General features: G+C 42.8%; 1 protein-coding gene across 1 annotated transcript in view; it reads right to left on the bottom strand.

Moving 5' to 3' along the window:
* Positions 1-27705, bottom strand: part of agps (alkylglycerone phosphate synthase) — a 51105-nt gene that overhangs the window by 19449 nt on the left and 3951 nt on the right. The window contains exons 2-10 of the mRNA XM_015001325.2: positions 25460-25549; positions 24269-24359; positions 24048-24168; positions 23886-23960; positions 23104-23175; positions 22031-22110; positions 20228-20308; positions 18437-18562; positions 17793-17901 (exon numbers count right to left, since the gene is read on the bottom strand). Coding sequence (XP_014856811.2) covers positions 17793-17901; positions 18437-18562; positions 20228-20308; positions 22031-22110; positions 23104-23175; positions 23886-23960; positions 24048-24168; positions 24269-24359; positions 25460-25549 — 845 coding nt within the window. The remainder of the gene's footprint in view (positions 1-17792; positions 17902-18436; positions 18563-20227; positions 20309-22030; positions 22111-23103; positions 23176-23885; positions 23961-24047; positions 24169-24268; positions 24360-25459; positions 25550-27705) is intronic.

Below are 27705 nucleotides of genomic sequence, written 5' to 3'. Positions count from 1 at the left end.
TCAGACATACAGTAGAAAAAACAGGTGACTTCCTGTCGGAAGTGGGCGTGGCTAAGGTGATGTCATCAATCGACCACCTAACTGTGATGAGGTCTGGTCTATAATGAGACATAGAAAGTCTGATGCAGCTCTGACCTGGCATTTGGAAGTTATTTCACATTCATGTTTCATGGTGTATAGTCAAAGTTTGGGACTTAGCCACGCCCCCACGGGTCAGTAGAGTTCATCATGGGAGAGTTCATCATCATGTCATTTCATGTCAGCCTGCACAGGATGAAACCCATAAGAATTAGAGAGTAAAAGTAAGACATACAATTGAAGAAAGAGGTTACTTCCTGTCGGAAGTGGGCGGGGCTAGGGTGATGTCATCAATCGACCACCTAACTATGATGAAGGCTGGTCTATAATGAGACATAGAAAGTCTGATGCAGCTGTGACCTGGCATTTGGAAGTTATTTCACATTCATGTTTCATGCTGTATAGTCAAAGTTTGGGACTTAGCCACGCCCCCACGGGTCAGTCGAGTTCATCATGGGAGAGTTCATCATCATATCATGTCATGTCAGCCTACACCGGATGAAACCCATATGACTTAGAGAGTAAAAGTAAGACATACAATAGAAAAAACAGGTGACTTCCTGTCGGAAGTGGGCGGGGTTAAGGTGATGTCATCAACTGACCATCTCAATGTGATGAGGGGTGGTCTGTAGTCAGATATAGGAAGTCTGATGCAGCTGTGACCTTCTATGTGGAAGTTATTGCATCTTGATGTTTCATGGCGAATAGTCAAAGTTTGGGACTTAGCCACGCCCACATGCTTTGACATAGAAAAATTCCTACGATAACTTTTCATCTTTAATGTCTCAAGTCTCTGCTGACTGAGTTTGAAGTCTCTATCTCAAAAGCTGCAGGAGGAGATAGATCAGATGCGATGTCTATGAAAAAGAGGAAATGGCTGATTTTGATCCAAAATGGCCGACTTCCTGTTGGGTTTGCACCATGGCTCCAAGAGACTTTTTTGTAGGTCCTGACATGATACACATGTGTACCAAGTTTCATAATTCTAGGTTAAAGCATGGCTTGGGGCTGATCATTTAAAAATTTCTAGGGGGCGCTGTAGAGAAATTAGGCCACGCCCATCAACGACTGTTATGGATTCCTGTTCGTGGATGAATAAGGATGCATCCTAGTGAGTTTGGTGCAGCTGGTCTGAATGATGTGGAATCTAGAGCCAAACGTATGGCGGCGGCGTTCCCTCTGCTTCGCCGCGCTGCCACGGCCACGCCCTCTACTGAAAACTCTTGGCGCTTTAAAGCAAGTGAGACCAACATGTTATCTGTCATCCAACACAGAATCATCTTGATTAGGTCGAGAGAGCCAGAGATGGAGCTGTACAAGTCAATAAAAGGCACTTCCTGTTCTGAGGGGGCGGGGCTTAGATGACGTCAGACTATGACGACATAGGATCGTCAGGCATCCCACCAGGATCACTCATGTCAAGTTTGGTGCAGCTGGGCACAAGATTGAGGAATCTGCAGCCAAACGTATGGACACGGCGTTACAGGTCACTTCGCCATGCCGCCACGCCCACCTGGTCCATCAAAGCCAAACAGGGTTGGAATCCATGACACACCAACATGTTTTCTGTCTGTGGACACAGTTTCATGTTTATTAGGTCAAAGGGGTCAGATAAGGACCGTTCACAGTAAAACATGACACTTCCTGTTGTCAGGGGGCGTGGCCTAAGTGATGTCATCATTTGACCATTGGGTGTTGTAGGGGACCCGTTGATGATCAATCACTGAAAGTTTGGTGCTGCTGTGAGTTTTGTTGTAAAAGTTATAACCCTTTTATTTGTCATGGCGACAAGGTGAACTTTGACCCCAGGTAACTCCATTTAGAAGAAAAAAAAACGCAAAACTCTGATAACTTTGGATCGGCCATGCCTTATGAACGATCTGACTGAGTTTGAAGCCGATCGATCGAAGTCCCTAGGACTAGTTCGAAAAAATGCGAACCCTGTGAACGGCCAAAATCGGAACTTCAATCCAAAATGGCCGACATTCTGTGATACTTGCACTATGACATTAATTGTAAATTCTGAGTGTCTTGGGGAGCTGTACAAGTGTACCAAGTTTCAAGTCTGTACGATAAAGTAAGTGAATAGGAAAGGGTCTTTTGAAATTTGCTAGGTGGCGCCCTTGAGCCGTTTCTTGTGCGATTTTTCTGGGGACCTTAAAATACGTAAATTTTCACCGGGCTCTATGCCCCCGCCAAGTTTGGTGAGTTTTTGAATATGATAAAGCCCCCAAAAAGCCAATTTATTTTACGGAAGAATAAGAATAATAATAATAATTAAAGCTCCGCGGAGCCTCAAGCGGCCCTCGCAGCCAAGCGCCGCTCAAGCCTATAGCCACCGCGGATGTTCCAGCACCGCCTCCCGCCAGCCACCGCCGACGCTCGCGCGCCGTCCTCCACGCGATCCGCTTCGATACATTCGGCAGCATTTCCTGGCCATGCACCCAAAATCTGGAGCAGATTGGGCCATGTGGCAAGGAGATACAGCTGTTTGATTAACCTAGGGGGCGCAGTGGAGTCAAATTGCAATTAAACTCTATTGGGCTCCTTAGAGGTTAACAAGTGTCACTCATAAAAAGTCTGGTGCAAATCGGATGATGCGTCTGTGAATAAGAGACGATCGTATGCATATGGCGAGGGACAGCCATTTTGTCACGCCCCCACGGGTCAGCAGGCATTTACAGAGTTCATCATCATCTCATTTTATGTCAGTCTGCACAGGGTTGGAATCCATGACACACCAACATGTTTTAGAGTGTAAAAGTAAGACATACAGTAGAAAAAACAGGTGACTTCCTGTCGGAAGTGGGCGGGGCTAACGTGATGTCATCAATCGACCACCTAACTGTTATGAGGACTGGTCTATAATGAGACATAGAAAGTGTTATGCAGCTCTGACCTGGCATTTGGAAGTTATTTCACATTCATGTTTCATGGTGATTAGTCAAAGTTTGGGACTTAGCCACGCCCCCACGGGTCAGTAGAGTTCATCATGGGAGAGGTCATCATCATTTAATTTCATGTCAGTCAGGACAGGATGAAACCCATAAGAATTAGAGAGTAAAAGTAAGACATACAATTGAAGAAAGAGGTTACTTCCTGTCGGAAGTGGGCGGGGCTAGGGTGATGTCATCAATCGACCACCTAACTATGATGAAGGCTGGTCTATAATGAGACATAGAAAGTCTGATGCAGCTGTGACCTGGCATTTGGAAGGTATTTCACATTCATGTTTCATGCTGTATAGTCAAAGTTTGGGACTTAGCCACGCCCCCACGGGTCAGTCGAGTTCATCATGGGAGAGTTCATCATCATATCATGTCATGTCAGCCTACACCGGATGAAACCCATATGACTTAGAGAGTAAAAGTAAGACATACAATAGAAAAAACAGGTGACTTCCTGTCGGAAGTGGGCGGGGTTAAGGTGATGTCATCAACTGACCATCTCAATGTGATGAGGGGTGGTCTGTAGTCAGATATAGGAAGTCTGATGCAGCTGTGACCTTCTATGTGGAAGTTATTGCATCTTGATGTTTCATGGCGAATAGTCAAAGTTTGGGACTTAGCCACGCCCACATGCTTTGACATAGAAAAATTCCTACGATAACTTTTCATCTTTAATGTCTCAAGTCTCTGCTGACTGAGTTTGAAGTCTCTATCTCAAAAGCTGCAGGAGGAGATAGATCAGATGCGATGTCTATGAAAAAGAGGAAATGGCTGATTTTGATCCAAAATGGCCGACTTCCTGTTGGGTTTGCACCATGGCTCCAAGAGACTTTTTTGTAGGTCCTGACATGATACACATGTGTACTAAGTTTCATAATTGTAGGTTAAAGCATGGCTTGGGGCTGATCATTTAAAAATTTCTAGGGGGCGCTGTAGAGAAATTAGGCCACGCCCATCAACGACTGTTATGGATTCCTGTTCGGGGATGGATAAGGATGCATCCTAGTGAGTTTGGTGCAGCTGGGCTGAACGATGTGGAATCTAGAGCCAAACGTATGGCGGCGGCGTTACCTCTGCTTCGCCGCGGTCCCACGGCCACGCCCTCTACAGAAGACTGTTGGCGCTTTAAAGCAAGTGAGACTAACATGTTATCTGTCATCCAACACAGAATCATGTTGATTAGGTGCAGTGAGCCAGAAAGGCAGCTTTCCATGGAAAAAAAAGCACTTCCTGTTCTGAGGGGGCGGGGCTTAGATGACGTCAGACTATGACAACATAGGATCGTAGGGGACCCTACCAGGATCACTCATGTCAAGTTTGGTGCAGCTGGCCTCAAAATTGTGGAATCCACAGCCAAACGTAAGGACACGGCGTTTAGGGTCACTTCGCCACGCCGCCACGCCCACCTGCTGGATTCAAATGAGCTTGGCTTGGAATCCTCAACACACCAACATGTTTTCTGTCTGTGGACACAGTTTCACCTCGATTAGGTCAAAGGGGTCAGATAGCGACCGTTCAGCGTAAAAAATGACACTTCCTGTTCTCAGGGGGCGTGGCCTAAGTGACGTCATCATTTGACCGTTGGGTATTGTAGAGCATCCCATGATGATCAATCACTGAAAGTTTGGTGCTTCTATGAGTTTTTTTCAAAGAGTTATAACAGTTTGATGTTTCATGGCGAATCGGTGACCTTTGACCCCCGGAAAGACCCCTTCAGCAAGCCCGAAAACGCAAACCTACGATAACTTTGGATCGGCCATGCCTTTTGAACGATCTGACCGAGTTTCAAGCCGATCGATCGAAATCCCTAGGACAAGTTCGATCAAATGCGAACCCTGTAAACGCCCAAAATCGGGTCAAAATCGGAACTTTAATCCAAAATGGCCGACAATCTGTGATACTTGCACTATGACATTAATTGTAAATTCAGAGTGTTTTGGGGAGCTCTACAAGTGTACCAAGTTTCAAGTCTCTACGATAAAGTAAGTGAATAGGAAAGGGTCTTTTGAAAGTTGCTAGGTGGCGCCCTTGAGCCGTTTCTTTTGCGATTTTTGCAACCACCATAAAATACAAAATTTTTCACCGGGCTCTATGCCCCCGCCACGTTTGGTGAGTTTTTGAATATGATAAAGCCCCCAAAAAGCCCCCCAAAGAAGGTGGCAGAAAAATAATAATAATTAAAGCTCCGCGGAGCCTCAAGCGGCCCTCGCAGCCAAGCGCCGCTCAAGCCTAGCCACCGCGGATGTTCCAGCACCGCCTCCCCCCAGCCACCGCCTCCCCTCAGCACCACCTCCCCCCAGCCACTGCCTCCCCTCAGCACCATGTCACCCCAGCCACCGCCTACCCCCAGCCACTTCCTTGCTCTCACGGAGCTGCCAAACCCGCCCTGAAGATAGTCACCCTGTCATGTTCGACATTGCTCCCAGACAATGCACAAAAATCTGGTGTAGATCAGCTAATATCGCAAGGAGACACAGGTGTTTGATTAACCTTGGTGCGCAGTGGAGTCAAATCGCAATTAAACTCTATTGGGCTCCTTAGAGGTTCACAAGTGTCACTCATACAATGTCTGGTGCAAATCGGATGATGCGTTTGTGAATACGAGACGAACGTATGCATATTACGAGGGACAGCCATTTTGCCACGCCCCCACGGGTCAGTAGAGTACATCATCAATGAGTTCATCATCAATAAGTTCATCATCATTTCATTTTATGTCAGTCAGGACAGGATGAAACCCATAAGAATTAGAGAGAAAAAGTAAGACATACAGTAGAAAAAACAGGTGACTTCCTGTCGGAAGTGGGCGGGGCTAATGTTATGTCATCAATCGACCACCTAACTGTCATGATGGCTGGTCTATAATGACACATAGAAAGTCTGATGCAGCTGTGACCTGGCATTAGGAAGTAATTTCACATTCATGTTTCATGATGTATATTCAAAGTTTGGGACTTAGCCACGCCCCCACGGGTCAGTAGAGTTCATCACGGCAGAGTTCATCATCATTTCATTTCATGTCAGCCTGCACAGGATGAAACCCATAAGAATTAGAGAGTAAAAGTAAGACATACAATTGAAGAAAGAGGTTACTTCCTGTCGGAAGTGGGCGGGGCTAGGGTGATGTCATCAATCGACCACCTAACTATGATGAAGGCTGGTCTATAATGAGACATAGGAAGTCTGATGCAGCTGTGACCTTCTATGTGGAAGTTATTGCATCTTGATGTTTCATGGCGAATAGTCAAAGTTTGGGACTTAGCCACGCCCACATGCTTTGACATAGAAAAATTCCTACGATAACTTTTCATCTTTAATGTCTCAAGTCTCTGCTGACTGAGTTTGAAGTCTCTATCTCAAAAGCTGCAGGAGGAGATAGATCAGATGCGATGTCTATGAAAAAGAGGAAATGGCTGATTTTGATCCAAAATGGCCGACTTCCTGTTGGGTTTGCACCATGGCTCCAAGAGACTTTTTTGTAGGTCCTGATATGATACACATGTGTACCAAGTTTCATAATTCTAGGTTAAAGCATGGCTTGGGGCTGATCATTTAAAAATTTCTAGGGGGCGCTGTAGAGAAATTAGGCCACGCCCATCAACGACTGTTATGGATTCCTGTTCGGGGATGGATAAGGATGCATCCTAGTGAGTTTGGTGCAGCTGGGCTGAACGATGTGGAATCTAGAGCCAAACGTATGGCGGCGGCGTTACCTCTGCTTCGCCGCGGTCCCACGGCCACGCCCTCTACAGAAGACTCTTGGCGCTTTAAAGCAAGTGAGACTAACATGTTATCTGTCATCCAACACAGAATCATGTTGATTAGGTGCAGTGAGCCAGAAAGGCAGCTTTCCATGGAAAAAAAAGCACTTCCTGTTCTGAGGGGGCGGGGCTTAGATGACGTCAGACTATGACAACATAGGATCGTAGGGGACCCTACCAGGATCACTCATGTCAAGTTTGGTGCAGCTGGCCTCAAAATTGTGGAATCCACAGCCAAACGTAAGGACACGGCGTTTAGGGTCACTTCGCCACGCCGCCACGCCCACCTGCTGGATTCAAATGAGCTTGGCTTGGAATCCTCAACACACCAACATGTTTTCTGTCTGTGGACACAGTTTCACCTCGATTAGGTCAAAGGGGTCAGATAGCGACCGTTCAGCGTAAAAAATGACACTTCCTGTTCTCAGGGGGCGTGGCCTAAGTGACGTCATCATTTGACCGTTGGGTATTGTAGAGCATCCCATGATGATCAATCACTGAAAGTTTGGTGCTTCTATGAGTTTTTTTCAAAGAGTTATAACAGTTTGATGTTTCATGGCGAATCGGTGACCTTTGACCCCCGGAAAGACCCCTTCAGCAAGCCCGAAAACGCAAACCTACGATAACTTTGGATCGGCCATGCCTTTTGAACGATCTGACCGAGTTTCAAGCCGATCGATCGAAATCCCTAGGTCAAGTTCGATCAAATGCGAACCCTGTAAACGCCCAAAATCGGGTCAAAATCGGAACTTTAATCCAAAATGGCCGACAATCTGTGATACTTGCACTATGACATTAATTGTAAATTCAGAGTGTTTTGGGGAGCTGTACAAGTGTACCAAGTTTCAAGTCTCTACGATAAAGTAAGTGAATAGGAAAGGGTCTTTTGAAAGTTGCTAGGTGGCGCCCTTGAGCCGTTTCTTTTGCGATTTTTTCAACGACCATAAAATACGAAATTTTTCACCGGGCTCTATGCCCCCGCCACGTTTGGTGAGTTTTTGAATATGATAAAGCCCCCAAAAAGCCCCCTAAAAAGGGTGGCAGAATCGTAATAATAATTAAAGCTCCGCGGAGCCTCAAGCGGCCCTCGCAGCCAAGCGCCGCTCAAGCCTATAGCCACCGCGGATGTTCCAGCACCGCCTCCCGCCGGCCACCGCCGACGCTCGCGCGCCGTCCTCCACGCGATCCGCTTTGATGCCTTCGGCAGCGTTCCCTGGCCATGCACCCAAAATCTGGAGCAGATCGGGCCATGTGGCAAGGAGCTACAGCTGTTTGATTAACCTAGGGGGCGCAGTGGAGTCAAATTGCAATTAAACTGTATTGGGCTCCTCAGAGGTTCACAAGTGTCACTCATAAAAAGTCTGGTGCAAATAGGATGATGCGTTTGTGAATAAGAGACGATCGTATGCATATGGCGAGGGACAGCCATTTTGCCACTCCCCCACGGGTCAGTAGGCATTGACAGAGTTCATCATCATCTCATGTTATGTCAGTCTGCACAGGGTTGGTATCCATGACACACCAACATGTTTTAGAGTGTAAAAGTAAGACATACAGTAGAAAAAAGAGGTGACTTCCTGTCGGAAGTGGGCGGGGCTAAGGTGATGTCATCAATCGACCACCTAACTGTGATGAGGGCTGGTCTATAATGAGACATAGAAAGTCTGATGCATCTGTGACCTGGCATTAGGAAGAAATTTCACATTCATGTTTCATGATGTATATTCAAAGTTTGGGACTTAGCCACGCCCCCACGGGTCAGTAGAGTTCATCACGGCAGAGTTCATCATCATTTCATTTCATGTCAGCCTGCACAGGATGAAACCCATAAGAATTAGAGAGTAAAAGTAAGACATACAATTGAAGAAAGAGGTTACTTCCTGTCGGAAGTGGGCGGGGCTAGGGTGATGTCATCAATCGACCACCTAACTATGATGAAGGCTGGTCTATAATGAGACATAGAAAGTCTGATGCAGCTGTGACCTGGCATTTGGAAGTTATTTCACATTCATGTTTCATGCTGTATAGTCAAAGTTTGGGACTTAGCCACGCCCCCACGGGTCAGTCGAGTTCATCATGGGAGAGTTCATCATCATATCATGTCATGTCAGCCTACACCGGATGAAACCCATATGACTTAGAGAGTAAAAGTAAGACATACAATAGAAAAAACAGGTGACTTCCTGTCGGAAGTGGGCGGGGTTAAGGTGATGTCATCAACTGACCATCTCAATGTGATGAGGGGTGGTCTGTAGTCAGATATAGGAAGTCTGATGCAGCTGTGACCTTCTATGTGGAAGTTATTGCATCTTGATGTTTCATGGCGAATAGTCAAAGTTTGGGACTTAGCCACGCCCACATGCTTTGACATAGAAAAATTCCTACGATAACTTTTCATCTTTAATGTCTCAAGTCTCTGCTGACTGAGTTTGAAGTCTCTATCTCAAAAGCTGCAGGAGGAGATAGATCAGATGCGATGTCTATGAAAAAGAGGAAATGGCTGATTTTGATCCAAAATGGCCGACTTCCTGTTGGGTTTGCACCATGGCTCCAAGAGACTTTTTTGTAGGTCCTGACATGATACACATGTGTACCAAGTTTCATAATTCTAGGTTAAAGCATGGCTTGGGGCTGATCATTTAAAAATTTCTAGGGGGCGCTGTAGAGAAATTAGGCCACGCCCATCAACGACTGTTATGGATTCCTGTTCGGGGATGGATAAGGATGCATCCTAGTGAGTTTGGTGCAGCTGGGCTGAACGATGTGGAATCTAGAGCCAAACGTATGGCGGCGGCGTTACCTCTGCTTCGCTGCGGTCCCACGGCCACGCCCTCTACAGAAGACTCTTGGCGCTTTAAAGCAAGTGACACTAACATGTTATCTGTCATCCAACACAGAATCATGTTGATTAGGTGCAGTGAGCCAGAAAGGCAGCTTTCCATGGAAAAAAAAGCACTTCCTGTTCTGAGGGGGCGGGGCTTAGATGACGTCAGACTATGACAACATAGGATCGTAGGGGACCCTACCAGGATCACTCATGTCAAGTTTGGTGCAGCTGGCCTCAAAATTGTGGAATCCACAGCCAAACGTAAGGACACGGCGTTTAGGGTCACTTCGCCACGCCGCCACGCCCACCTGCTGGATTCAAATGAGCTTGGCTTGGAATCCTCAACACACCAACATGTTTTCTGTCTGTGGACACAGTTTCACCTCGATTAGGTCAAAGGGGTCAGATAGCGACCGTTCAGCGTAAAAAATGACACTTCCTGTTCTCAGGGGGCGTGGCCTAAGTGACGTCATCATTTGACCGTTGGGTATTGTAGAGCATCCCATGATGATCAATCACTGAAAGTTTGGTGCTTCTATGAGTTTTTTTCAAAGAGTTATAACAGTTTGATGTTTCATGGCGAATCGGTGACCTTTGACCCCCGGAAAGACCCCTTCAGCAAGCCCGAAAACGCAAACCTACGATAACTTTGGATCGGCCATGCCTTATGAACGATCTGACCGAGTTTGAAGCCGATCGATCGAAATCCCTAGGACAAGTTCGATCAAATGCGAACCCTGCAAACGCCCAAAATCGGGTCAAAATCGGAACTTTAATCCAAAATGGCCGACAATCTGTGATACTTGCACTATGACATTAATTGTAAATTCTGAGTGTTTTGGGGAGCTGTACAAGTGTACCAAGTTTCAAGTCTCTACGATAAAGTAAGTGAATAGGAAAGGGTCCTTTGAAAGTTGCTAGGTGGCGCCCTTGAGCCGTTTCTTTTGCGATTTTTGCAACGACCATAAAATACAAAATTTCGCACCGGGCTCTATGCCCCCGCCAAGTTTGGTGAGTTTTTGAATATGATAAAGCCCCCAAAAAGCCAATTCATTTGGCACAAGAACTATAATAATAATAAGAAACAGCAAGGTTTCAATAGGCTCTCGCAGCGCTTAGCTGCTCGGGCCTAATTAAAGCTCCGCGGAGCCTCAAGCGGCCCTCGCAGCCAAGCGCCGCTCAAGCCTATAGCCACCGCGGATGTTCCAGCACCGCCTCCCGCCGGCCACCGCCGACGCTCGCACGCCGTCCTCCATGCGATCCGCTTCGATGTCTTCGGCAGCGTTCACTGGCCATGCACCCAAAATCTGGAGCAGATTGGGCCATGTGGCAAGGAGATACAGCTGTTTGATTAACCTAGGGGGCGCAGTGGAGTCAAATTGCAATTAAACTGTATTGGGCTCCTCAGAGGTTCACAAGTTTCACTCATAAAAAGTCTGGTGCAAATAGGATGATTCGTTTGTGAATAAGAGACGATCGTATGCATATGGCGAGGGACAGCCATTTTGCCACTCCCCCACGGGTCTGTAGGCATTGACAGAGTTCATCATCATCTAATGTTATGTCAGTGTGCACAGGGTTGGAATCCATGACACACCAACATGTTTTAGAGTGTAAAAGTAAGACATACAGTATAAAAAACAGGTGACTTCCTGTCGGAAGTGGGCGGGGCTAAGGTGATGTCATCAATCGACCACCTAACTGTGATGAGGGGTGGTCTGTAGTCAGATATAGGAAGTCTGATGCAGCTGTGACCTTCTATGTGGAAGTTATTGCATCTTGATGTTTCATGGCGAATAGTCAAAGTTTGGGACTTAGCCACGCCCACATGCTTTGACATAGAAAAATTCCTACGATAACTTTTCATCTTTAATGTCTCAAGTCTCTGCTGACTGAGTTTGAAGTCTCTATCTCAAAAGCTGCAGGAGGAGATAGATCAGATGCGATGTCTATGAAAAAGAGGAAATGGCTGATTTTGATCCAAAATGGCCGACTTCCTGTTGGGTTTGCACCATGGCTCCAAGAGACTTTTTTGTAGGTCCTGACATGATACACATGTGTACTAAGTTTCATAATTGTAGGTTAAAGCATGGCTTGGGGCTGATCATTTAAAAATTTCTAGGGGGCGCTGTAGAGAAATTAGGCCACGCCCATCAACGACTGTTATGGATTCCTGTTCGGGGATGGATAAGGATGCATCCTAGTGAGTTTGGTGCAGCTGGGCTGAACGATGTGGAATCTAGAGCCAAACGTATGGCGGCGGCGTTACCTCTGCTTCGCCGCGGTCCCACGGCCACGCCCTCTACAGAAGACTGTTGGCGCTTTAAAGCAAGTGAGACTAACATGTTATCTGTCATCCAACACAGAATCATGTTGATTAGGTGCAGTGAGCCAGAAAGGCAGCTTTCCATGGAAAAAAAAGCACTTCCTGTTCTGAGGGGGCGGGGCTTAGATGACGTCAGACTATGACAACATAGGATCGTAGGGGACCCTACCAGGATCACTCATGTCAAGTTTGGTGCAGCTGGCCTCAAAATTGTGGAATCCACAGCCAAACGTAAGGACACGGCGTTTAGGGTCACTTCGCCACGCCGCCACGCCCACCTGCTGGATTCAAATGAGCTTGGCTTGGAATCCTCAACACACCAACATGTTTTCTGTCTGTGGACACAGTTTCACCTCGATTAGGTCAAAGGGGTCAGATAGCGACCGTTCAGCGTAAAAAATGACACTTCCTGTTCTCAGGGGGCGTGGCCTAAGTGACGTCATCATTTGACCGTTGGGTATTGTAGAGCATCCCATGATGATCAATCACTGAAAGTTTGGTGCTTCTATGAGTTTTTTTCAAAGAGTTATAACAGTTTGATGTTTCATGGCGAATCGGTGACCTTTGACCCCCGGAAAGACCCCTTCAGCAAGCCCGAAAACGCAAACCTACGATAACTTTGGATCGGCCATGCCTTTTGAACGATCTGACCGAGTTTCAAGCCGATCGATCGAAATCCCTAGGACAAGTTCGATCAAATGCGAACCCTGTAAACGCCCAAAATCGGGTCAAAATCGGAACTTTAATCCAAAATGGCCGACAATCTGTGATACTTGCACTATGACATTAATTGTAAATTCAGAGTGTTTTGGGGAGCTCTACAAGTGTACCAAGTTTCAAGTCTCTACGATAAAGTAAGTGAATAGGAAAGGGTCTTTTGAAAGTTGCTAGGTGGCGCCCTTGAGCCGTTTCTTTTGCGATTTTTGCAACCACCATAAAATACAAAATTTTTCACCGGGCTCTATGCCCCCGCCACGTTTGGTGAGTTTTTGAATATGATAAAGCCCCCAAAAAGCCCCCCAAAGAAGGTGGCAGAAAAATAATAATAATAAACAGCAAGGTTTCAATAGGCTCTCGCAGCGATAGCTGCTCGGGCCTAATAAACAGCAAGGTTTCAATAGGCTCTCGCAGCGATAGCTGCTCGGGCCTAATAATAATTTACAGCACAGTTTCAATAGGCTCTCGCAGCGCTTAGCTGCTCGGGCCTAATAATTGTAATCTATATGTTGGATTATATTTGCAGCAATAGGAATCCCTGAGAATAGAGAACCTCACATTTGTCCATACAACACATAAGCACACTGGATACAGAGGATTAGGGATGGTTACCATGGTAAAATAATCTCAAAGGGTTAAGCGTTTCAGAATTTTATTACCGTTAAACCCATGTTCCGTAACCATGGTAACAAAGTTTCTGCACATCAATTGGACTTGTGGAATATTTTTCATAGTCCCTCAGATAAAGTATCTTTACAGTAGCTTATAGTGTGACAAGCAAGCCATCGCATGCATCTGGAAATATGTCAATCTGTTAATTTTTTGGTGAGTCCATTGTGTTATTTTGCCTGTTGCGTATCCTCTTGACAGAAATGTGGAAATTTCCACATATCCTCAGGGGCTCGTAGCGAACGCTTATCTGTAAGGCCCTACTTTTCTCTGCTCTTCTGTACTGGCTCAGTCTTAATAAATACAACACATTTATTTAGATGGATACGTTGATTTCCATATTACTACATTATATTAAAGATAACTTGGCATTCTGAATCATATAGTGGCTTTTATGGTGCCTGTAAAGTGGATATATATGCCACACGCTGCTCTCTAGTGGCCCAGTGGAAAACATATGACTTCAACTGCTCCTCCTCCTAGGCAGGAGGAGCGCCAGAGCATGGATTGGGATTTAGAGAAAGGGGAAATGGAGGGAGGTGGAGGAGGAGCTGTAGCGCAACAAAGTGCAGGAGAATGAGGGAGTGAGGATAAATAGGAGGTAAATGAGAGAGAATACAAAGAACCAATGCTGTGTTGCAGCAACATTTTGTAAATAAAGTGTTACAAGATTTTCCATAACAATCACCTCAGTGACGCCCTCCCCTCATCCCCTCATGTAATAATCATTTGGCTCTGAGCATTAGCTCATTCGTTTGTTTCACTGAAAGGAGTATTGGAGAGATTAGTGATCAATCCAATACTTCTTCCTCCCAGTTGAAGTCAGGAGGAAGAACTGCTTTGTATTCAGGCTACTCCAAGGTCAGAGAGATAAACAGTTCCCTTTGTTGTGCAGAGAATGAGCAGATTAAGCTTCCAGACAAATTCCTAATAAAATGGATGTGGTGCTATTAGCATGCAGGGCATAGCTGGTGCAGCGTAGTTCTGTTTAAGTGGCCTACTGTCACACTGCAGTGAGGCGTTCTTAGCTTGAGGAGGTTGATCATTTTAATGAGGCTACATGGTGGGCTGACCTTTAGCTTCAGTGTTAGGTCTCCCAGAGAGACGCAAAGTCCAAGAAACGTGATGTAGTCCTGTTCTATCTCTATGTTGTGCACTGGCCCCATTTAGCCAGCTTATTTTCTACCTCAACTTAACAATAACTGTTTTGTTCAAACCCAAACTGTAAGGGATGTATGTGGAGGTGATGATCTGATTTACATTAATAAAAGTTGCTTATGATTTTAATTCTGATTCATAAAGTTGTCATATGAGCAGATATCGTGTAGTTGTAAAAGTAACAAATACAAACTTCTATGTATGTTACTGGCATTTTATGTTTCTGAGCAACACAAAGTTGTGTCTGACTATAAAGCATGTGGAAAATCACAGTTAATGATTTTTTACAAATCTGAGAAGTTGGCAAGCATTTGTTTTCAGGACTGATTTGCTCTGATACCCCTAAATTAAATCCCATGCATGCAACTGCACTTAGAAGTTTCCTAATTAATTAACAGAGTCTACGTAAATTATATTCTTATTCTGAGACTGTAATTTATTCTTAGTATAAATCCAGCTGGGATTTTATGTGGGAAGATGTGACGGAGGAGCCGTCACGAGCCAGGACTTAATTAGGAGTCCGTGTTAATATGCGCACACATACTCACGATCGCTTATTTCTGTTAAAGGTTAAACTGATGCGGCTCATCGTGGGTGCACACGCGGTGTTCTTGCTTCAGTTTGTATCCGTCCTAACCCGTTTTCACTTCCAAACACTTTCCCAGTTTTGTTTACAAGCAGAGTTGTTTCCAGGTGTGGCGCATCAGGAGTCAGGTGATGACGTCATCGGAACATACCGAGTGTTCTCTATTAAATTGGTTATTGTATTTTTGATTGCAAGTTCTATTAATTTGATTATTGTATTTTTGATTACAAGTTTATTTACTTTCCTTATTATGATCTGTTTTGTATCCTTTAATAGTTTATTTGAGTTAGAAGTAATTGTTTTTGTTTTTCTTTGTTTGCTTGATTGGTCTTTCTGTGGGCGGAGCCTGTGGCTTTAAAAGCAGGGCTCTGCGCCACAGGGAGGAAGTCTGTGGCTAGACTCCTGCCATATTACAGTGAAGGTGATGGACTCTTACCTAGAAGGTACTGTTGTTTTGTCTGTTTTTAACCTGCCTGGACGTCCCTGTGTATATATTCTTCACCTGCCACGTTTTTGCTCACTTAAAGGACTGAATAAATGTCACTAAAGTGATCTCTGGCCTTGGGCAGTCATTTTTTTTTGTCCAAGCATAAGAGAACCCCGTCACAGAAGATTTCAGAAGTTGCAGGAGAACATTAGCGAACAATCAGCATCAAGAAGACCAAGTAACACAGCAGACAGGTTGAGGACAACGTAGAGAAACTTAAAGGTCAGATTATAAAATGTCCCAAATTTGAAACATCTGACGCAGCACTGGTCAGTCTATCACCTTTAAATGGAAAGAGTATGGCCATAACTGCAGATCTACAAAAACCATTCATCTTAGAAGCAGCCAAGAAGCAAATGGTAACTTAGGAGGAGTGGTAGTAATTGCCAGCTCAGGTAGGAGAGAAAATCTGTCAACAGGACAACTATTAGTCCTGCATTCTACAGATCTTGCATTTATATAAGAGTGGAATGAAGACGGTAGTCGTTTACAAAATACTTTAAAAGCTATTTTTTACGTTTTCCAGAGCCATGAGTGGGACACAGCAAGGATGTACAAAAATGTGTTCAGGTGAGAAGGACAACAAAATGCAACATTATGGACAAAGTGCAAACCACAGTTTTGAGGAAAACTAACAGTGCATCACCCTGAATACAGCATCCCACTGTCAGACATGGTGGTTGCAGCATCATGTTGTGGGGGAGCGTTTCTTTAGGAGGGTCAAGGGAACTGATGGAAAGACGAATGATGGCGTTTTAACTAAAACGCTGAGGTTTAAGAATCCTTGTCAAATGGCGTTTTGACTAAAAATCTTTAAATTCCGTCCTGTCAGGCGACGGGGCCTGAATAATACCCGTGTTAAACAGACGGCGGAGTCCGGCGACAACAGACGCTTAAATTCCGTAATAAAAGTATGTTTTTATCTTTTTTTTTTTCTTTTCTTATGGCTTAATTTGGGTTAGTGTGGGTTTTGATGTCTTCAATGTTTTTATCTTTACTTTTCATCTATTTATTGTCACATACTGTTTTTATTTCTTCTTTAATTATGTAAAGCACCTTGAAATGCCTCGCTGCTGAAATGTGCAATACAAATAAAATTTGATTGATTGATTGATTGATTTGATAAACTCAGGAGGTTTAATACAGTTACTCTAAGTGCAGTTACTGTGTGCAGGCTAGCGGTACAAATCCCACTTCTTTATGTAACTGGTGTCCTAAAAAGGTGTATTAAAAATTGGTATGTTTTTTAAGAGCAGTATTTGTGTTTGTGGGGATATGATTGTTTTGCCACAAGTTTACAGCCATAGAGTTACCTAAAATAGAAGTAATAGGTAGTTCTTGTCATCACTTTTGCTGTTATCACAATAGTAACATAAAATATGATTAAAAAAAAAAAACTAAGTCCATATTGCCAACCCTTATGTCAGACCACAAAATAGTGTACCAAGCTGCACCAACCCAGGTTGTAGCTCCCAGAAATTATTTGGTTTAAACATCAAAACAATAAATAGGCTACTAAATTGCAAGGCTAAGCAGCCTTGCCAACCTTAGCTGTGTATGTGTTTGTGTGTGCGCATACAAAGCAGGAGGAGTTGGCATCAAACAACCAATCACAATCAGGATACAGAAAGTAAAGCTGGCAGAAAAAAAGAGAAAAAACAACAACCCCGGCTATTCAAATGTGTAAAGTAACAAGTCTATCTATCTGTATCACCACCAAATCATTGTAGCAAGAGCAGAGCTGATTTACTTGTGTATTAAACTAATGTGCCGTGTTAAATTACATTTCTGTGATTTCGATCCTACATACTGCTTTGCACACCCAATCAGCACAAATTGAGACTTATGCAGCAATCCGCAGCCAAACCAGGCAGCAGATTGTTGAGCTTTGCACAGCCAATATAAAGTTGGTATCCACAGCTGTTTAACATAGCAATGCCAAGCCTCTCTGAACCCCCTCATTATGTAGGGAAACTTGGCATATGGCACTATTCTCCGTGGGCATTCACAAGGACAGGGCACTGCAGATGGAGTGCAGCAGCGCTTACAACCCCCCATGTTTCCTTACATATACCACTTCAGATGAGTTTACACCAAAGCTAGTTAATGTGTAAAAAAAAAAAAAAAAAAAATGCCACACCTGAGAACTGTCCTGATGTTACTGTTTTATCTCAAAGCTCTCGCAGATATGCACATGTTAATGTGTACTGAGAACACGCGAGCCAGTTAGCAAACCTTCGGAGCCCAAGATGAAGTGGTGAATGTCTGGACCCGTGGACATCCGTGGTCCCTGGCAACTCTTTTCAATCACACCTCGAGGAGTAACCATCTTAATATGGACGACCTATTCAAACAGAGAACATCAAAACAATCAAATACGTCTGCATAGCTTTCTGTTCTCTTCTTTTGTTTTTAAATAGAAAATTTAAGCATGAAACAATGGCCATTCCCTTAGTGGGAAGGATTGGGACATGAAATCTGGAAAAACTACAAACAGGAAGAAACGAAACAAGAAAGAAAGAAAACAATGACGGGGGAGGGAAAAAACAGAGACAGGACAAAGGGAAGGAGACAGAGGTAGGATACAAGGATTAAAGGGAAGAAGAAAAAAAGAACTCGAGGGAAGTTAAAAAAAGCATGAGGGAGCTATTTTTTCCATAAATATCACTTTCCCAGACTGTGTACCAACCCCTCATGTAGTGCGTTTTTCATAACTTATACCATAACTACAGCAAAACATAAGTTTAGAAGTGAAGGCAGAGTCAAAAACCCTGCTGCCAGCTATGTTCTCTCTAATTACTGCACTGTAACTTGTGTTCCCTCGTTGCGTGGTGTGGATCAAACACACAGCAAGGCAAAAGGGAAGGGAGGTGACTCACCAGATCTTCAATGTTGCCATAGATGTTCTTCTTCATGCCCGATGCTCTCGTGGCAACCCACCCCCCCAGGGAGCTGAACTCCATGGAGTCGGGCTCGTGCCCCGTACAGTAGCCGCTCTCATTAAGCTGCGATAAAAGTGAAAGAGCATGTGTCTGTTGTTGTAGTTAAAAATAAAAAATAAAAAAAAAGCAAAAATGCTTGGGAACATTTGATGCTGTAAAGCCACAAGAATGTTTTAATGACAAACAAACAAAAAAAAAAAAAAAAAAAGAGCAAGCAGAGGGGGAAAATATAATTACTGCCCTGTAGCTGCATTTATAGTTAAACAGCAATGTATAAACTTAGGCTTTATAGCTCTGTAGATATTTACAGCAACTTCACGTCAGCCAAGAGGAATAAAAAAGCAAACAATAACAGTCTTCATGTAGCACTAATATAATATGTAAAACAAAGGCTTTAAACTGGACTGGACTTTCTTATAAACCTACAGCAAAACATGTTCAGCCTCAATAATAATAATTTAAAAAAAGTCAATGGTACGTAAACATTAAAAAAAAAAACTACCTATAAAGCGCGATAGAATGAAACACTATTTCCTCAGTATTACCTGGTCTATACTACTTTGGTGACTGCATCTCACTTTACTCATTGACTAGAGGTACTATGGGTGCACCAGCATGGCTTGAACTGAACGCCTTTATGCTTCTAAAGATATATCTGACTAATGGATACAGCTGAAGCTTGATGTGCAAAAATAAGATAAATAAAAAGGATACATAAAAAGTACATTGTAAGCTTTCAATAAAATCACATCTAGTGACAAAGTCTGTGCGTGTCTGAACATGACCATGTTTACTCCGTTTTAAAATGATTCTTTTGAAACTTTATTGTCCCTCGGGGATAATTATGTCTAAATCAGAATATTTGCGTGCTTTTAAAGACAAAAACTACAGAAAAGCTGTTCTCCTGCTTCCTAAAGGAGAAACTTTGCTTTGAATGTCACGAAACGCAACAACTGTTTTAGCTGGGACTCCCATAATGATCATGCAAAAAGGCACAGGCCAGGACCTTGATCCAAAATTTTGGGGAGGATGTGGACAATCTCTCTCCCTCTATATTAGCATCCCTTTTTTTTTTGATGCATTATTATATTAATGTAATGTAAAACTTTATGTGCAATTTTATAATGCACCTCAAAATGCACTTGATTTGTGAAAAACAAACCTTACAGGAGAGGTTAAAAACAACCACTGGTGGTATTCATGAACGGTCCCTCAAGATATTGCTTAGGTCATTAGGAGAATATCTAAGCCATGATTGTGAACGGTAATGAGAACAAAGACCTTTAACAATAAGAACAATACTCCCCAGAAGCACCAAAGTAAAATCAGGTTTTGTTTTTATCACAGTCACCCTCTGGAAAGCAGTTTATATTTCAGACCCATCTGCTCCATCACCTCAGTTCAGTCTAAATGCAGAGGTGGCGTCTGCTTTAGATGCTGCTCACGCATTCTTCTACATCAAACGCCTGCTCCCGCTCCATTTTTCTGAATTAGCTTGATGGTGCCATCTGCTCACGACCACCGTCTCACTCACTAATCTCCCTCCTTCAGCACTCTGTTCTCTGCTACCTTCCTAAATCCCAGGAAATCTACTGAGCAAAGAGAGCCAAGGTCAGCAGGCAAGAACCAGCAGCATCAAAAAAGGACACACAGCTGGGGCGCTGGCGTAGTTCGGAGCCCGTCTTAGCTCTTTGTGAGAATCATTACGGATGGATAAGCTGTATTTACCAGTCTCTCCAGATCCTGACCAACGATCCCGGACTCCACGTGGGCAGTTAAATTTTTCTCGTCGATCCACAAAATGCGGTTCTGGAAGAAGCAAGGAAATTATTGAGGAAGTTAAAAAAAAAATGTAAACAAATGCTTTAACCTTAAGGAACAAATATAAAAGGTTTTGTGTCATTTAAACGGCTGTAATCAAAAGTGCCGCTAAGAATCCTCAGACCTGGTCAACTCTTTAGAAAGAGTCGGCCAACACCATTCTTTAAACGATGCTCATATTTTCTCCATTGGTATTTGAGGGTAACGGCATGCAGATGTGCCACAGGATGGTGATAACAGTTCTCTTAATTGAAGTTAGCATTTGAATCCAAACGCAAGCCTCTTGCTCGGTCCCCTGGGCATGCAGCTCAGCCTTACTTGCAGGAAGTCATGTCATTTCTGCCATCAATCACTCCTCAGAGGTAATAAACTTTATGCTCCTATCACTTTGCTACTTTCATGTGATTTCATGGTTGGCGCTTTACCTCTGGCCCCTGACACCCGACACTGATCACTGCTGTCTATGGAACCAAGCAACTCTAACAGCATCCTAACAGCTTGTAGATCACCACCGGATCAAAGGGCTGCAGTGCGCTTTTACATAGTGGAATATAAAGCATTATCATGGCTACAGTGACTTCTTCTGGATCATTTAAAAAGACCTAAATTTGAGAAATGCGGTTTTCATTTGTATTCATGCCCGAGACGGTATTTTGACCGACAACCTTTCACTGCAGTTGCGCCGGCAAGTTTGTTCTGATATGTCTGAACCAGATTTGCAAATCTAGAGGCTTTCTTTTTTTTTTTTTTTTTTGCAAAATAGCTTTAGCTTAATTAGCTCCATTCAACTTCTACATCTCTACTGAAGAAAAGCATCCCCACAGCATGATACTGCCACCACCGAGTTTCAGAGCGCCGTATTCAGGGCCATTTGTACTGTTAAGTTTCCTTCCACACACTGTCTTTTGTATTAGGGATGATTTTTTTATTTTTTATCTGATCTGACCAGAGCACCTTCTAAAACATGTTGGGCGTTTCCTGCACATGGTTTGTGGCAAACTTTAAAGACAATATTGGCTTTCGCCTCACCACTCTTAGATGGTGGCCATTTTTGAGACGGCCTTCTTAGCCGTTTCCCTGGTTTTTATGATAACCTTAGTTCACTAATGTTCTCCAACAAACCTCCAAGGCTCTCACAGAATCTCTAGGTTGACATCCTGGTTGCATCCAAACCCAAAACAAATGGGTTTGTATACAACTGCATGCCACACTTTTTAGATAGTCATTTATTTTGCAAAGCAGCGCCCAGTAAGTGTTCCTATAAAAGGCTGAAAGGCTGTGGTTGTAGCATCTCAAAATCTGCAACAATTCAATGGGAATTGATACTTTTAAAAAGCAATATTTATAAATTTCTCTTCAGCAAATGGTGCATGTATAACTTCCAATCCTTTTCAGTAAAATGGTCACAAACCAAAATGTTTCTTTCTAAGCATGATGCCCAAAAAAACCTCCTTAGAAAAGCATGGGAATGAATAGCTTGACGTATTTTATTGAAGGTATTTATTTGAGTATTATGTCCTAATTAATCAACTCTTATTCCCTTGCTGCATACAGTGAGCAAACATTTTATTGACAAACTGAAAAAAACTTGTACAAAACTGCTTAGCCAAACTCATCTGAGATCTTAAATTTCAATTTACTTAAATAGTTCTGACAATATGTGTTGTGTGTTTTATTTCATACACATGAAACACATGAGTATTTACACACCATCTGTGACGTATCCAGAGAGACAATCGATCGAGTTTCCTCCGGTGGGCACTCTAGGGCACTAGACACACTAGTCCCTCCTGAGAGAGAGAAACAACACTTTAAAAACACACATTTTTCTCAGTCTTGTCATAGTAAGGCTTGTGCAAGTAGAATCAGGGATTGTTTAAGTTACATTAGAGAGAAATTTGTCCAAGAAAAACTTTTGTTGACCGGAATACAGCCATCTTCAATAAAAAGGTTTTTGCGAGACAAACTCTCACATAAAAGGTCAGTGGGAGAAGCTCTTAAATAAGCTATGAACTGTGATTGAACCCTGTGTACAAAAGCTCTAGATTCATGCTTTGCTCAAATGTCTTGGATATGATATCTTTAGGTATGATGTCCCTCTTGAGTCAAGTGCATTTTTGTTGCCAGCTAAAAATCCAGGGGGAGTTTCTCGTTGTAGTGGAGCAGATTTCTTTTAGAAATACAAGAGCATGGAATTCCAATTCAGACATTAAAGGAACATGTTCCAAAAATACTTAGTATATTTTAAAACAGCAAATTAGCAGCGTTGCATGCACCTTTATTTTAACAACACACTGTCAGAAGAGCAACTTGCCAATTTATTTCTGCAACTTTGTTAAAATTTCTACGACTGAACAATGGCATCACAAAAAAAAGGCATCACAGTATCAATGAAACACAACATTTCAGAACACTAGATGCAGTATTTGATGGCTGGTATACTTTCAGTGTTATGTGTAGACAGTTTGCATACAATTGTGACATTAAGTCTGTTTTATGGAATCTCAGAAAATCTCAGCCATCCCATAAAAAAAAGGAATAGGGTTGTACTGAAGATACCAAAGGTAAGAGAAATGGAAGCGCAGATGGAAAAAAATTACTAAAATGTGGAATTATTGCGCATTTTCTATCAATGCACTATTAATCGATATTCCCAAACAATTTGTTTTGTTTCCAACTTGAGAAGTAAATAAATAAAAAAAAGCTTTTGAAACATGTTTCAGAAGCATAAATTAATGCAGAAACTTACAAGGTTGATGGAAACTTTTGATTCTATGACTCACCTCCATAAGGTATCAAACAAACATTATGTTTGCAAGCCAGCTCCACAATTTTCACTACATCATTATGACAATCTGAAAGAAAAGCAACCATTATTCAAAAACACCAGTCGAAACAACAGAAACGTAATCATCATGCAAAGCAACTACGACATAATATACAGATTTACTCAATATTTCCTGGATCATTACATCAAGCAACCAGCAGTCACACTGGGTATCTTTTAATGTCTGTGCTCGACTGCTCTCGAGTGCTTCAAAAGGTGATGAAAAATGCTTCCTTTCCTATCATTTTCTTGACTGAATACGCTGCTCCATGTAAGGAGAAACCCTGAATAAAAATCATAGATCAAGCATAATTATTTGAATCGTATAACTACGCATGCTTCAAAGGGCTGGAGAGTGAATATTCCACACCGGTTTCCATCTGAGTTTGGGTGCAGTTTCTCTGTGATTTGCTGCCCATTTGGGAGGTTGCTAATCAAGTTCCAGCCATCAGTCAACACTCATTTGCATGATAAAATAGTGCCAGCCATAACAAGAGAAAACCAATCTGAGAAACATAATTCATGATTGTAGTGTGGAGGGCCAGACTGTGGAGGATAGGATGACAACCGTCCTCCCCCCTGACGCTTCCTATTAAGCCTCCACTCATACATATTAATATTCCTGCCTCTGCAGAGATTAACCCTTTAAATCACCAAAGCCAGCAGGAGGATCAGTTATGCTAGGTGGGTGGAGGGGAAAAACAACCTCCCACCCCATAATGATGCTTTTCCACTCACTTGGCCACACCACCATATCTGGAACACGGCCGATTTTTCCCTCTCTCAGGGCAAAGATCTCATGTAGGCAGTGGCCTTCAGCAAAAAAAAAAAAAAGTGTGACATTTATGAATAAAACTTTTTGACACCAAAAATTTAAATGGGTAAAGTGAGCTTTCTTACCGTGGGCACGAAACACCCGATCTTCTGCTTCATGAGAGAAGGGAATACCTGTGGACTTCAGTTCTTCCACAAAGGCCTCATTTAGCGTAGGAGGCTGCACAGCACTGGTATTCAGAACAGGCTGAAACAAATGAAAACATTGTGGTTTCAGCTGCTGTGTGCTTCTATTCACTGCAGACACAATGGAAAGAATGGAGGAAAAAAAAAAGAATTGGACTCACTGTTGCTTGAGTTTTATGCTGCAAATTGGCACCAAACGTGCCTTCCATCCAGTCCTTCAGCCCAGGGATGATCATCCCACTCAGTCTATACCTGAGTTAGAAAAGAAACAGTGTGAGTATAAACTCACCAGAGCACTGTGCATTAGTTGAGTCGGGGGGGAAAAAAAGTTGGTGACTAATTACAGAGTACCGAGTCCAGAGAGGTTAGACGGGCAGAACAGCAGTGACAGTCCTGCTCCTCTGATCACCTTCACTGTTCCTTGCATAATTGAGCTGCTGGCAAAGACTGGGCCAGCCCATCGGGGAGCAGCAGAGTCCCAGACGCCGAGGAACAGATTTCATCCTGATAAACCTTCTGTCACAGCAAACACCGAGGAGCAGAAGACCAGATCTTAATGTTGAAGTTGGAAAGACTTAAGACTTTGGGCGGAGGTTCACCTTCCAGTAAGATAAAGACCCTAAATACGCAGGCTGTGTAAATATTTTTGCAACAGGTCATAAGTAGGTGGATAGGAGAAGAAGTGGACGTGCTTCGACAGCAGGAAAGGAGAAATGCAACATCCTGTTTAGATAATAACGAAGCTACATCTTTGTGTATGTAATTCTAGTTCTGTGTTCTGTTTCTGCCTGGAAAAAAACAAAAGATGTCCGTGTTGACCACAAAAACAAGAAGCTGCTCAACTTCTGCCAACACTGCGGAAGGCACGTAGACTTTTGAATACGATATTTTCTACTCTAAACATTTGGAATAAACAGAGTTCATTCCTGACCGCTTCCATCCAGTTTAACTGGTACTCTGTTCCTTCTGTACCTGTAAATTAAATATTTTCACCCAATACCAAATGACTGGCGACTGAACGGGGTGAAAGGTCGCTCCTGTTAATGAGCAACAGTTTGGGAAGGCTGAAGAATCACAACTGATAACCTTCTCAAATGACAATGAGCCGTTTAAATGCCAACCACTAGGTGGCAGAAGCACCACGCTGTTGTGAGAGAAGGAGGAACTTGATTAATTTCACAAGCTGAGTTCAAAGCTGGGACTGTGAAAGAGATCACTGCATAGCTTCGGCTTTAAGTCACACACAGACAAAAGGAAGCTTAAAAAAATGTGAATAAAGTCAACAAACATGGCTCTCTGAGTCACAAACTGATACGAATGATCAGAGGAATGGACTTTATTTTCCATTTTACCTGTTCCCAGTAAATTCAGCTTGGCCTTTTTTGTTGAAGAGGAATCTGGAGTCGCTGTATCCCCAGCCGTTCCATTTCATAATCTCCTGCCTGTGGAAAAATAAATATTGGAACAGGTTTGTAAAGCCACTCGTCCTCTTTAGCTTGGTCTAGAAGTATCAGAGCAGATTATATTGAAAGAAAAAAACAAAACACAAGTGACGGTTATTTTCAGGTACCTTAACCTGTCAAAACCTTTGCATGTTATTATTTAATCTTCAACCTTTTAAATAATTAATGGATCCATACATTTCTGTCAAGCATCTCCCCTTCTAAACAAAAAGGACAAATAACTCTGTTCATGCTCTGAATCTCTATTTTGACAACAGAAAAACCCTAATTCTTTGTGTCGAACTAAGGAAATATTACAGTCTTGGAAATTTAGTGAAAACTTCTCCATTCATCTAAAAACAAGGCCGACTAGGAGCCGCTTTATTAGTGGAGGAGGCTGCATCTGGCAGGCGGGCAAACATTTTATATCCTCTGGGTGCCTATCAAACCAAAAATATTTTGCACACTGCTTCATAAAAGCACAATACCAAGGAAACACATCAAAACAGAAAATCCAGCTACAGAAAGAGCTGTCTGAGTTGTAAGTTGGGATGAGTTGGTCCTGACAATGAGGTTATGCAAAGTTTGGGTTTCATAAGTGCTCAAATCTTTCGTCATGGTGCTTCTAAGAAGAAAATGATGACTCTACACGCTACACACCACTGAGGAACAAAAACTTTCTACAGCTGCTTAGAGCAAAGAGTAACACAAAAAGTGCCTCTCTTCCACATGTGCACTGCCACTCAGCTGGCTGAAATAAGGCTGCAACAGTTCAACCATGATGATAAAAATAGACCCAGCTGTTCAAAAACACTGAAACAGTGGAAACAATAAAACAAATAACACAGTCAGTGTGGAGTGCCATAAATTACTGTTATCATGTTAAAGCAGTTTTGAAACTGCAAGTGCCATTTCTGTGAAGCTGATAACTTCAGTCTGAATAGCTGCGCAGATATCTGAAATAACTGACCAGATATAATTGAAATGCAATAATCAAAACCATTATTGTGGCAGAAGTCTGAACAACTATTGTTTTAAGTCCTAACAAAAAGCCAATAGATGATTCTAAGTTAGAGTAAATAATGTGATTTTAGTATTTTCATTTGTGGTTGTTATAGTGCGTGAACCTAATGCCTATTCATTAAGCATTTCTTTTTAATATGTCTGCCTTTTTGACCTAAACTTATCAGAAACTCCTCCATCTCCGTCTTGTTTTCCCCAAGTACGAAGTTCTTCTTACTCTACATTCTTCACAGTATAAAAAGTAACCATGAAGGGTTGAGACAGATGTTTATCTTTTGAGGTAAACATCAATTTATTTCCATGTGGAGGTGATGCTTCACTGCAGACACGTCAAGCTCAAGGTCCACAGCTCACGAGTTTATCTGGGCCACCAGATTAAACAGAAACCACTTAAAACTAATCTTAAATCCCAGAAGGCACTGGAACATGAAGCACGCTAAAATATTAACTCTAATCCTTATGATTTTAGCAAAGGATTCCCCCAAAACCTGAAGATTTAGGCAATGTACTGAAAAATGACAGAAAAAGGAGCGAAAACGTATGAGAGGGAGGTTATTTGTCACTGCTTGTCTTGTTCATGTAGCTTTTTGCCAAAACTGAAGCTGAAGGAAATTTAGCAGAACCTTCTCAGCCATCCATTCAAGGCCATTATGAAGTGAGTTCACAGAAGTCCAAAAATCAGCCACAGTGTAGCTGTGTAACTCTGTGCACTGCAGAGTTTTAGTGTAATTACCTTTATACTGTACGAAAAGATGGCAGAAGAAATGGTTGTTTTAGATTTGTATTCTACTATTTTTACTATTTAACTAGTAAACTTTGTCTGGAGAAACGTCAGTTCACATTTCGGACAGATTACTTTGGCACGGGTCATCTGATACACAGCTTTGTTTGTGAAAAAAAAAACGGATTGCTGCAGTCAAAACAAGTTGACGCCATCACAAAACTATAAAGATTAATTAGCTCTCGAAATGCAAAGTTCATGTGTAGAACGTTGCTCAAAATGTTCATTAATGCACCTTATCCCTCTTAAGCAAATGAAATGAAACTGAACTTAAAAATCCATACCGTTGGTTAATGCATCTGGATCAAAAATAATGTTTCAGTATCTAGTGACTAGTGGAAATGGGGATTTT

This window comes from Poecilia mexicana, unplaced genomic scaffold (assembly GCF_051168715.1).
Source record: "Poecilia mexicana isolate PSO_F unplaced genomic scaffold, ASM5116871v1 scaffold_2, whole genome shotgun sequence".
Taxonomy (NCBI): domain Eukaryota; kingdom Metazoa; phylum Chordata; class Actinopteri; order Cyprinodontiformes; family Poeciliidae; genus Poecilia; species Poecilia mexicana.
The sequence above is the reverse complement of the archived record's forward strand: the minus strand, read 5'-3'. Positions and strand labels throughout refer to the sequence as shown.